This window comes from Cibotium barometz, chromosome 64 (assembly GCF_041138505.1).
Source record: "Cibotium barometz isolate CiBa-2024 chromosome 64, ASM4113850v1, whole genome shotgun sequence".
In the NCBI taxonomy this organism is placed as follows: domain Eukaryota; kingdom Viridiplantae; phylum Streptophyta; class Polypodiopsida; order Cyatheales; family Cibotiaceae; genus Cibotium; species Cibotium barometz.
In genome coordinates this window covers 21,969,905-21,982,560 of record NC_141109.1, presented here as the reverse complement: position 1 = coordinate 21,982,560, position 12,656 = coordinate 21,969,905, and the positions used below count along the sequence as shown (strand labels likewise).

The following is a 12,656-nucleotide window of genomic DNA, read 5'->3' as shown; positions in this document are numbered from 1 at the left end:
TTCAAGAATTATTCACTCTTGGATGCAAAATGGATGCCAGAGAAGTACTTCAAGGATTATCTAGATATACCTCGAGCTTATGAAGAAATGGTTGGTTCAGATATATTTGAAGCACAGATATGGACGTCTTGCGATCAAGATAGATTCAAGAGGAAGGGATTTTACCTGTAGCCCTTCTCATTGTACATATATTGGACTGGAATTGATCATTATTCCGCTTATATAATAGTTACTTGGACATGCTCTAGTTTGGGTGGCAACGATGCCAGATAGCCCAAGGAGCAAGATTTGTATACGGGAGGCAACAATGCCAGATGACCCATTGGACAGCAAAGATACCAGATACCTTGGACTTCATAGTTGGGTGGTCATTGCGACTAGTTGGCCCGGATGATTGTATTGGATTTCATAGTCGGGCGGTCATTGCGAGATGGCCGAGATGAGTGTATTGGATTTCATAGTCAGGTGGTCAATGTGTCCAAATCACCGAGATGACTATTGACGAACTTTGGGCTGGTCCTAGTCACTAGATAGTCTTGAGCGATAGTCTGAGCTGTTTTCCTCGGGAGCCAGATAGCTCAGCACAGTTTCCGATGAAACCAGACAAGACAATCCATGAACAGGAGGATCGTCGATTCTGCATTGCATACTGATGTATGTTTGAATTTCTTTGACTTTGTGTGCTGTTTTTGATGTATGGACAATGCTTGGATTTATGGGATACCATAGTCCACTAGCCTCCAGACTACCTGGCGAGTACTTGGATTACCCAGTAGACGCGAATGATGCATACTTGTTTATTGACTAGCTTCTGTCTAGTTCTTGCAGGAGGAATGTATGCATTTATTTTATCTAACACATGTGAGAGGCTATGAAGATGTGCCGGCAAGAACAAAGACATTGCTCAAAGATGGGCATGTTTTTGGATTCATCTAGGTATATAATTCAGCCGTATTAGCGTACATGCAGATTTCACATTGTGAAGTTTTCGTCGGAGTTGTGGCTAGTTGATATTGTGCTTTTTCTTTCTATCGTTAGCGGTGCATTTGCCCTATCAACTACTTATTTGCTGTACTAATTCTTTCTATTTGCTATTTCCCTTAGTGCTAGGCTTCATTATGGTTGAGTCTGCCTTGCATCTCTGGAGGTTTGATAGAAACTCAGTACGAATGGCTTTGTGTGAATATATGCTCTCATGTGTGTGTGTGTGTGTGTGTGTGGAGTGCGTGTGTGAGAGCATATCTTGATACACAGTTCAACACCCACTATTGGGCATTGATGACGTTAGGGAGGATGTTGTAGTATCTAGTCCATGCTATGCATAATGGAGTTGATAGTTATATAGTCTTGTGTGTTGACTACCATGAGTATATAACATGCACGTTCCTAAAAGGTGAATTTGGGCATGTTCCTGGATTCATCTAGGTATATATATATAGAGAGATGTTGCTAGATGAGCTGAAGATAACACATATATAGAGAAAGACCAGCAATCTACAGTTGAGAACAACTGTGATGTAAGAGGGAGGAAATGCAACTGTTTGGCCCTCCTAGCTCTATTTCACATGATGGAACCCTCAACCAGACACTAGACAGGTGGAAGAAGGCATGATTGAGTCGGATCAAAAAGCTAAAAGGCACTTTAAAAAAAAAAAGAAGCTCCAGGGCCAAAAAGCAAAGCATAAAAGAACTTTGGAAAGTTGGTCAAAAGTTGAGCAATATTTTTTATTATTAAAAGAATAAAAAGAAAAGCATAGAGTAAAATCGAAGCATGGTAGCTTTTGGCAAAAGCAGGACCCCCCCTTGGGTATAAAAGAAGCATGAACCTCTCCCTTCTCACTCATTGAAGCTTGGGGATTATCCTCACCTTCATCAACATCATCATCGAGTTCGTTGGAGAGTGCGAGAAGACCATCTTCGTCATCATCATCATCGTTATCAAGCTTTTGATCGAGGGGTTTCTTCTACCACTCCGTACTGGCTCTTTCTGTGCACCGCTATATGCAAGCACCGTCGCCGCTGCAGCCTTGTGTCCCGCTTGCATAGCCCTTTGGGCCGCCCTGTGCTGTTGCCTTGTACCATTTCCGTGCTGCTTAGCCTCTTTCAAGCAATGCCGCCAGTACCGCCACCAGCGCTGCCCTCATCTACGGGCGTTGCTCCGTGTATTTTAGCTTTTCAACAAGAGATTTGACTCCAGATTCATAAATCTGCCATCAGGGTTTAGGGTTCCATCACCAACTTGGTGTTTGCTCTCTTGTGGATTTTCTACAGATTGGGTATTGAGTTTTCTTGGACTTGGACTTGGAATTGGATATGGATTTAGGATATTGGATCTTGTACTAGCCTGGTGAGAGATTCTTGTGGGTCATCACCGCGGTGTGCATGGCATCAGAGATCTCGTGCCTCAACATCGACATCGACTTGGATATAGTACATTGGCAGATTGGTTTGCTTTTGTATCTTGGCCAGCATGCTCGTGGATTGTTCTTGAATAAATTCTTGAAAGGGGGCGGGGCCTGTTCCCCAATCAAATGTGCACTCTAATAAAGAATACTGAAACTTATCTGCATGGCTTCTACGTGTGCGATTGCGTGTAGTACAATCAATAATCATAGCATCTGTCTAGTTCTATCTTCGGCTCTTACCATGGTCGAGCAAACAAATTGGCAGTTTCATGTTTAAAGCAATGCAATGCCTATGGAAAACGGAAGCCGATAGAAAAGGGTTACGTTTGTTAAGGTAAGACCTTGTCTGTTTGGCCGAAATGCATAGTGGGCTCAATGTCCTTAATATTCATTATCATATATTGGCAAGGAAAGCCACTCTTCTACCTACATTTATAGAGAAAATCAAGCCATGGGCATGCATGCTAGGAGCTCTATGCACTAATATGCAAACAGATGCATATGGACATTGGAAGCCACTCTTCTACCTACATTTATAGAGAAAGTCAAGCCATGGGCATGCATGCTAGAGCTCCATGCAAACGGATGCATATGGACATTGGATTATCAATTATGATGATATAATCTTTGGGAATTTCCATGGTCATATTCTAGGCTCTCGACATTCGATTGCAATGGTTTGGTAGGCTTCCAAATCAAGGAAACTCACTATTGTTACAGAGTATTCATTAGAGGAGGGTGTTTGATCCACCGCTTGCTTTGTCTCAACCAAGAAAGGCGTACAATCTTTCTACCTTGGGAATTCATCGCATATGCGACGTTGTGGATGAAAATGGTTATGTTCTCACTTTCCCATTTGCAGTCAGACAATGCAATTTGGGGATGCATCACAGGCCAAACTAGAGACTCATTACAGAAATAATGCGACCCTTTTAGCCAATCCCAATGCTTGTGGAACCATTGAGAATTCAAGATTGGCGTTTTCGTAGGCACCTTCTAGGATATACTCTTGTACGATTTGGCAATTTGTATACAGCCAAGGCTTATAGGTTATTCTTACCACCTCCGTGGATTGAGGATCATGCAAATCGCCTCTGGCATATGTCAAAATCTCTTGCTTGGTGGAAAGCTACATTGAAAAGAATTTGGAAGAGTGGTTTGCCCCCCGCAAGCATTGATTGTTTCTCGGGAGATGTCTTGTTGGGGTATTCCCGGCTGGATCTCTTTTGGTACAAAGGCACATTGCCACTGCTTCTTGTAGGCGGTGCTCTCATCCTACAAAGATAGTGCCTCACCTTCTATGGTATTGTTTGCACTCGCGATTTTCTTTATCATTTGTCGGCTCATCTTCGGGCTCGTTTTAGGGGGAGGCATTTTGGTCGAATGTTCTGGCTTTTTGGTTGCCTTTCTCCTCCCCTACCAGACTATATAAGCTTCCTTGACTAGACCAGATTCTGGGCATTCTGGACTATCTATCATGCTCGGAATCAGTTGCTCTTCTATGGAGATTCTGTCTGGTTGTTTGTTTATTTCTGGAAAGCTCTTTTCCAATCCCTCTGAGATTCTCGTGAAACTGGGGGACTTTCCTTCCTGCAATTAGAAGTGTTTTCCCATTGTTTTTGAACTGAGTAGTAGCTGCCTTGATTTGGGACAGCTATGAATGTATATTCTTTTTTCTCAATGAGACAGTGGTTTCACTTAAAAAAAAGAAGTGTGTGTGTGTGTGTGTGTGTGTGTGTGTGTGTGAGAGAGAGAGAGAGAGAGAGAGAGAGAGAGAGAGATTTTATTAACGTCTTCCAAAAGACCGAACTCGGCCTATGAGACAAATCGGAGTACCTGTATGGGGTATCCTCTGTCATCTCAACAAAATGAAAAAGTACTGAACTAAAAAGCTGAATCTGGGTGTGCAATAAGTACAATGAGTGGTGAAGGGGATGGAGCTCTACTATTGGGAGAATGCAAAGCTAATACAATCATGATATGCAACCTAGCTAGCTCCATCCTTTACCATACTGGGGGTATAAAATGGTATACATCAGTGAAGGGGGTGTCCACAGCTCCCTGAAGAACATGCCTGGGTGTGCTCTGAAGCGAGCCAGTCGCTCCGCACCCTCTCTGTGAAACTGAGCTCTGATCTCTGTCATCTCTCTCTGGTATAGGCATGGTGTCCGAAAGCCAGGTGTCCTCTGTCTCCTGCGGGCTCTAAGTGTCTCTGCTCTCTGGAGAGAGAGAGAGGACCTTCCCTGATTTTTCTTTTCCCTTTCCAGTTTTCTCCCGCTCTTCCTTGCCCTCCCGGTTCCACTCGTTAGTCAGCTGCTCCCTTTATCAACAGCCCACCAGCCATTCTTGCGCAGCCAGCTCTCTTTCTCTTATCTTCATCTCCCACCGGCCATACTTGCGCAGCCGCTTGTCTTCTTCTCCCACCGCTGGAAGGCACTGCCTATGGACAGCTGAAGGGTGGAGGCGAACTGGTCAGGCGGGTTGAGGCGGCGGCCCAGATCACACCAAGTAGGTGTGGCCAATTGCTTCTTTTTGGGGGATGTGCAGAGGAGGGAAGGTTTGAAGGCTGTGTTCTCACAACAGCTGTCCAACTTGTTGACCAGGAACCCATAGTTTGTATGTTACAACAGCCATAGCTCTCAACGTACATGGCTTCTGAGGACATGTTAAGCTAACCCCCTAGCTACAGGGATTACTTATGAGTACAGGGTAGCTTATTTGTTATATGACAGGGTAGCTTATTTGTTATATGTCATGATCAATTTGGTGCCCAGCAGCCCTGCTAGTGCTGTATATGATTTTTGTTTTTCTTTTTACATCAACGGTCTTCAATAATTATGTTGATTGTGTGAGTGAGAATGATTACTGTGAAGTTCTAGCTCAATGCATTCTCAAGGGGGGGGTGGTTCTATCCAATGTTTTTGTAGATGTTCCAAGGCCTCAAAAGTTGCTTCTAAGTGGGAAAGCAGCTGAGAGTGAAGTGTTGAGCTCAACAGGAGTAATGTTTGAAAATGAAGGTGACCAGGCGATTTGGCAGAAATACAAGAAAGATGCCAAATATCAGTGGTAAGTTGACTGCTACACAAATGAATTTCTAGACTCTTGGGCAGCATATTTTTAATTGTACTTTACTTTCTACGCAGGTCACGATCTAGTGCTCCTGGAGTGTCAATTTCTTTTGAGACTCTACCCTTGCAACGAACAAGCTCTTACAAGGTTCGGTCGGAAGATGTGGGCTTTGTTCTTCGTTGTGAGTGCACAATGACAGATATCTTTGGTAGAAACATGGAGCCAGTATCAGCCATGACCTCTCCAGTTTTACCAGGTGAGCAGCTTGTAGTTGTTAATCCGAATTCGTTTGACTAGGTTTCATCAGGGCCTGGTGCCGTGTTTGTGTCTTGCTGAATTGGTGATTAAGTTTTTGCTCATGCAGATATTGATCACTGAAGTGTGGTTTTCTTTTTTCTTTTTTCTTTTTTGTCCCTAAAAAAGAGACTTCAAACGAAACCAGGGGGAAATCTCAGCCAATCCAGTACCTTTGCCAACAAGGTCCCATATGAGTGGGAGTGAAAAAGATGCCATAATCCCACTCTCGCATAAATGGGCCAGGATTTCTCTATGTGGCCCTTGAAGATCCCTAGAATGGCCCAAGTGGCCATAACTCCAAATCCTGCAAATGCACTGACTCATAAACCCAAAGTGCCCTCAATGGCCTTAGTGCATCTAGCCTTCCAAACGTGCCAGGCTGCAGGACTAGCAAGAATCTCCCATGCATTGTCCAACCTTTGTGCTGGGGGGGGGGGGGGGGGGGGGGATGTATGCTGACTTTGGCATAACCTGAAGATGGCACTGCCGGCGGGCAACTCCTTTACTGATCATAATGACCAGATCCGAGACATTCCCCTCATACGTGAGCTGTGGGCCCGACTGTGTTCGTTAAATTATAGCACAAAAAGAAATGTAAGCATCCTCATCCTTCCAAAGAGACGTGTTATCGGAGTCCAAATCCTCTATGCTTCCCTGCACTCCCATAAGCAATGGTAGACTGTCTTTGAAGCTTTTGCACATCTTGGGCATGCCGAGCTGTTACCGACAACCGATCTCCACTAGTTGGTGGAAAAGCCCACCAAGTAGAGAAAGCCAAATAAAGGAGGACATATGTGTCCTCCTATAAGAACGCCACCACTAGAGAAAGCCAAATAAAGGAGGATATATGTGTCCTCCTATAAGAACGCCACCACCTTCTCGAGGAGTCCTCTGAATGTCAGGTGTGATACCGTAAGCCTCCCAATGAGGTCTAAGAGTAGGGACTCTCTGAATGTGACCTAGGACAAGATGTGTGGCGTTCGGCTCAGTATAACTGAAGAAAGGCATGTTTTTCATAGGTTGGTAACATCCTTGCACACCCACTCACCCGGGTGCCAATGCAAATACTTGATAGGGCATCCACCATACAACCAAAGGCGTTAAGCATCTGTGACCATCCTTGGGGCGGGATCAATATAAAAGTACGTCCTTGCTCTGCCAAAAACTCTCACAGGATGCACCACCAGGTCCTTAGTGATATCCTGCACGTTAGAGCGCTCCAAATACCATCCATCCTATACAGAGAAAAAGACTAGTGTATCTTCCTCCCCCGGAGTAGGGTGGCCCGCACAACCAAAGGTGTTAAGCGTTTGTGACCATCCTTGGGGCGGGATCAATATAAAAGTACGTCCTTGCCCTGCCAATAACTCTCAGAGGATGCACCACCAGGCCCTTAGTGATATAGTGCACGCCAGAGCTCTCCAAATACTATCCATCGTATTCAGACAAAAAGACTAGTGTATCTTCCTCCCCCGGAGTAGGGAGTTCCATAACCTATAGATATCCTAGAGAAAACTCCAAACCACAAGTGATGAAGCGTTCCAAGAAGCTTCCTGCGATCGAGTGGACGGGAATGGTAGCATCAATCTGCACAATCATTGGATTAGAGCCCCTCAAATGTTGTGTTAGCACCCCTCTCTGATCCTCCGTGAGGCTTTGAAGCCTCTTCCAATCCAGCCCTGTGGGGAAGAGAGTCTCCTAGCCCGCCTATTGAATATGCATAGCTGCCCTAAGAGGTCTTATCATACTCATCCAAGATCAAGTCCTTCCACATAATGTGCGCCTCGGAATCATGTCCAAGGTAGCAAAGATATGCATCCAATTCTCAAAGTCTTCCGGTGCCGAGAGGGGTGCACATTCCTCACTATCCTTTTCCTCATCTATTGTTTTTTGTGGCAGGTTTGGCACAAGTGGACTGCAGTGGACCGGGTGGTTGTTACGGAGTCCTCTGCGAAGGGTCGGTTGCCCATGGGATGGACCTTCCAAGTGCGTAGGTTGATCTTGAGTGTTTGATCCTTTCTCCAAATATAGATGTGGTCGGTATCCTAGTCATGGATAATTTTTGTCTCCCTCATAAAGGGTCGTCCAAGGATGCAATCACACGAAACTAGTTGTCAGCCGAAGTTCATCACCATGAAGGTGTGGCGGAAGGTGGTCCCAAGGATCTTGATTTTTAAATCCTTCAAAAGACCTATGGACCTAGCGGTGGCCCGATCAACAAGTTTCACCAACAAGGTCGTGTCATCCATGGTTGGTGCCCTCCATTTCTCCCAGCATTGTTTGGTGACAATGCTTACTCCTGCCCCTCCATCCAGGATGGTAGTGACTTGAAGGCCATCGAAGGTTATGAGCAATGCCGTACTGAGTTCATCACCTTCAAAATATTGTTCGAGTTTGTTGACTCGAACCGTGGGGGTGCCAGTGATCCCATGGGGTTCAATGAGTTCATCATCCTCAGTCTCATTAGAGCTATCTAGCTCTGCGGATTCCCGCATCCCTGCTCCGAGGTGCTCCTCGATCCAATCTTTTAGATCCTTCCATAAGCTTGGGCTACCGTGAAGCAAGGTGCCAATGGGCATCTGGATCTGAGAAGAGAGGAAGGAAGAGAGACCTGGAATGTCTTTGGGAACAGATGCGGTTCCTTGAGGAAGGTCACCTTGTTTGTATAGGGTATTGGGATTTGGACTTCTGTGTCTGTTCTTTTGAGGCAGTCATCCCCCAGGTTTTTGAGATATTCAGCTACCAGGTTTCCCTGGTGGGGGGTAGCTGTCGTGGTGGGTGATGTTGCTTGTGTTGGCCTATTAGGGGGTGCTTGTTCTTGGAACTCTTTGTTATACACCTGAGCCTCTTCCGTAGGTTGCAAGTTGGAAACCGAGGGGCATGGATCGAGGTAAGCTATTGGAGGCTCATCCCCTAGTTGAGCTTGGCAGTCCTGGACCAACTCTTGGGTTGCCATTAGCCTCTCCTTTTCCTCAATGAGATTAGGGTATTCGGCTCACTTTCTCGGAAGTTGGTTAGGGTCAATTGGCTCGCTGGCACAGGTGGCTGAAGGTAGCAGTTGTTCCTCTTCAGATGAAGAGGTTGACACATGGGTGGTTGTGCCATCTTCCGAACCGCTTTTCATGACTACCGGGCTATCCCCTTTTCCAAATTTTGTGGTCTTCTTGCATTTGTTCTAGGACATTCTTTTGAGATAAACCTTTTGCATGTCAGCATAATGTAGAAGAATTCCCATAGAACAAGGCAAAGTTTGCGGTGCCTTTAAGATAGCGAAAGACATGCTTACACGCTTGCCAATGCATAGTGCTCGGACAATGCATGAATCTACTCAACTGAGAAACATCATACTGTATGTCCAAATGAGAAGAGCATAAATAGATAAGGCATCCTATAGCTTGTTGATAGGTGGCAACATCAAAAGGCTCACCAGCCTGCTCAAGTGATAGTTTTAGACCTGGTTCCATAGGAGTAGAAACAGGTTTATAATCTATCACGTGAAAACGCTCAAGGAGCTGCTCAATGTATCTGCACTGAGATAACATGATACCCCCCCTCAAAAGGTATAAATTGTATGCCCAAATAGTAATGTAAATGCCCCATGTCTGTGACATCAAATACATGCTGCAAATCAGCTTTAAAAGCTGAAATATCACCCTGTTCAAGGCCAGTGACAAGCATGTCATCCACATAAAGAATAAGGATGAGAACATTGTTCCCAATGTGGCGAACATAAAGTGTACTCTCAGCTGAACTATTTTGAAACCCTTTGGCAGTCAAGTATGCAGTCAAGTATGCATGAATCTTGTGGTACCAAGCACGAGGAATCTGTTTAAAACCATATAGTTCTTGATGTAAACGGCATACTTTTCTTTCTGGACCTTTTTGAACAAAGCCAGGAGGCTGAGATACATAAACTTCCTCTTGCAAATCGCCATTCAAGAAGGCAGTTTTGACATCCAACTGATGTACATGGCATTGTTTGTGTGCAACCAATGCAATAGCAGTACGTATGGTAGTCATACGTGAAGTGGGAGCAAAGGTCTCCTCATAGTCAATGCCCTCACGTTGGGCATACCCTTTGGCGACCAAGGGAGCCTTATGGCGATAAACCGAACCATCAGGCTTACGCTGCAGCTTGAAAACCCATTTTGTGCCAATAGCATGCTTGCGAGGAGGCAAGTCACATAACTCCCAAGTACCATTTTTGTCAATGGAGTCCAACTCCGAACGCATGGCTGCCACCCAATTGTCATCCTCCAATGCATCAACATGAGAAATATGTTCCTCATTACAAGCGGTGGCAACAAGAGTGGTATCCACATAATGTGAAGATGAATGGCGAGAAACAGCACGTGTACGACTTGGCATAAATGTAGAGTGTTTGCTATCACGCAAAGTCTCAACCAGGCATCTAGGAACAGCTTTTGACTTCCTAGTATCTGCAGCTTCTTCTGTGAATGCATCACCAAAGGAATCCTAATCAAATTGAGGCATTTTAGGATCAATTTGGGGCAAGTTCAGCTACTGATTTTGGCGATTTTCAGCAGGAATAGGTGGCGGTAAATGAGCTGAAATTGGCTCTACATTATCCACATTTGAATTGAATAAAGGCAAGAAAGTATCAAACACATCTTCTGGCCCAATAGATGGCTGTCTTGTACATGAGACAAGTGGTTGAGATGCATATTCATCAAAGATAACAGCTCTTCACACAATGATCTTGCCTGTATTAGGCACATAGAGTCTGTATCCCAATGAAAATGCATTTGATTGCCTTTGCATCAAGCTTATGTCTTTGTTGTGTGGGCACATGCACATATGCCAAACATGCACATATGTCTTTGTTGTGTGGGCACATGCACATATGCCAAACACCCAAAGACTCTCATATGAGTCACCACTGGAATCCTGCCATTCCATGCCTCATAGGCAGTCATAGATTTCAAGGCTTTAATGGGGCAACGGTTAAGCACATAATTGGCACACATAACCGCCTCAAGCCAAAACTTACTGGGCAGATCCTTGCTCTTGAGCATGCAACGTGCCATCTCCATAAGTGTACGATTACGTCTCTCTACAACTCCATTCTGCTGAGGAGTATAGGGGGTAGTACACTGATGGGAAATACCATGTAACTATATGTAAGCTGTGAACTCATTTGACAAATATTCCCCCCCTCGAACTGTACACAATGTGACAAGCTTGTGACCACAAGCATTTTCAGCCATGGGACGGAAGTCTTTGAAAGTTGCAAAGGCACTTGACTTCACTTTTAAACCATACATCCAATAAAACTGAGTGTAGTCATCAATGAACCTGATGAAGTACAAGTGCCCTCCAAAAGATGGAGCCCTCATGGGGCTAGAAAGATCACTATGAATGAGTTGTAATGGATGGACAACCCTCATGGGGATAGAAAGATCACTATGAATGAGTTGTAATGGACGGACAACCCTCATAGCACCATCTTTAGGAAAGGAATTCCTGTGCATCTTTCCAAGAATGCATCCCTCACATATATGCTTGAATGGAACCTACATAGGAGGAAGCTCATGCACCATACCTTGCTTCTGCAAGCGTACAAGAGATGGGAAATTCAAGTGACCAAACTGAGCATGCCATAACTCAGTGTCACTCAACACACGTGAGGTGGATGCAGCCATACCATCATGAGAATGAGTACTCCTGTCATACATGTCAAGCGTATACAAGCCACTGCATAATGTCCCAGAAAGCATAAGAGAAGCTAAGTCTCTGCTGTCATACACTAAGCACCAGTGGTCAGAAAACTGAACCTTAAACCCAAATAATGCGAGGGCTGAAACAAAAATGAGATTCCTCTTAATGCCTGGTACATATAAAGTGTCACGAAGAGTAAAATTGTCTCCATTACAGGCTATTAGCTCCACATTGCCGATGCCTTTAATGGAGTAAGAGGCATCATTGGCACACATAACTATGCCAACTGGAGGTGTATGTTGCAAAGTGTCAAATAGATCCTTGCAAGAAGTGATGTGCTTAGAAGCACCACTATCAAAGTACCAATCTCCAGCTGAGATAGACATACATGTAATTGCATGTAACTACTAATGCATAGCCCTCATGAGCAAAGTTAGCCTCTTCTTTAGTGTCCACTGTAGCAGCCAAACCTTGCTGCTTCTTTTTCTGTTCATTCTCAATGCGCTTCTTGCATTCGTCAATGAGATAGCCAGGTTTTCTGCAATAGTTGCCAATAGTTGCTGCATCTCTTCTTTTTCTTGGTTTCACCCTCTTTAGACGAGGTAGAAACTGAATGGGCATGTGGTTTGCCCTTAGGCTTACCACTAGATGAGGCCCTAGATTTACCTTTGTTCGATCAAAGGCACCAAATGCCTGATCAGCAGAAAGCATAGTAGTCCTGTTAGAACGAATTTGCTCTTCCTGCAAATAGAGAGTTAGCAACTCATCAAAGGTATACAAGTTTGGATTACCCTTCATGAGTAAACGAAGAGTTGTAGCGAAACCTTGATAGGATTCTGGCACACCCTAAAGCACTGTAGATACAAGTGAACCATCTGGAATGACCTTATCAATGTGATAAACTGCTCTCGCAAATCCTTGATGCGTGTAAGGAACTTGTCCATTGAATCACCCTCATCCATATGCGCAGACTCAATCTTCTTGCGAAGATAGGCAACACGAGCCTCATTGTTGCGAACCTGATACAAAGAAGCAAGTACATCCCATGCACCCTTAGCATAAGTGCATGAACGAATGTGTGGTATAACCTGCCGTTTGCATGAAAGGGCAATCAAAGCATGTGCCCGAGCATCCTTGGCATCCCATCTTAGCTGTTCTGGAGTGGGTGGCAAAGGTGCAAAAGATGTAGCACCACCTGAAGATACA

At 44.7% G+C, this 12,656-nt stretch overlaps 1 protein-coding gene across 2 annotated transcripts in view; it reads left to right on the top strand.

The window, feature by feature from the left end:
* Window positions 1-12,656, top strand: part of LOC147603415 (187-kDa microtubule-associated protein AIR9-like) — a 110,278-nt gene that overhangs the window by 74,925 nt on the left and 22,697 nt on the right. For both annotated transcript variants that reach the window (XM_086796528.1, XM_086796527.1), the window contains exons 30-31: window positions 5,333-5,471; window positions 5,549-5,730. In XM_086796528.1, the coding sequence (XP_086652654.1) occupies window positions 5,333-5,471; window positions 5,549-5,730 (321 nt within the window). The remainder of the gene's footprint in view (window positions 1-5,332; window positions 5,472-5,548; window positions 5,731-12,656) is intronic.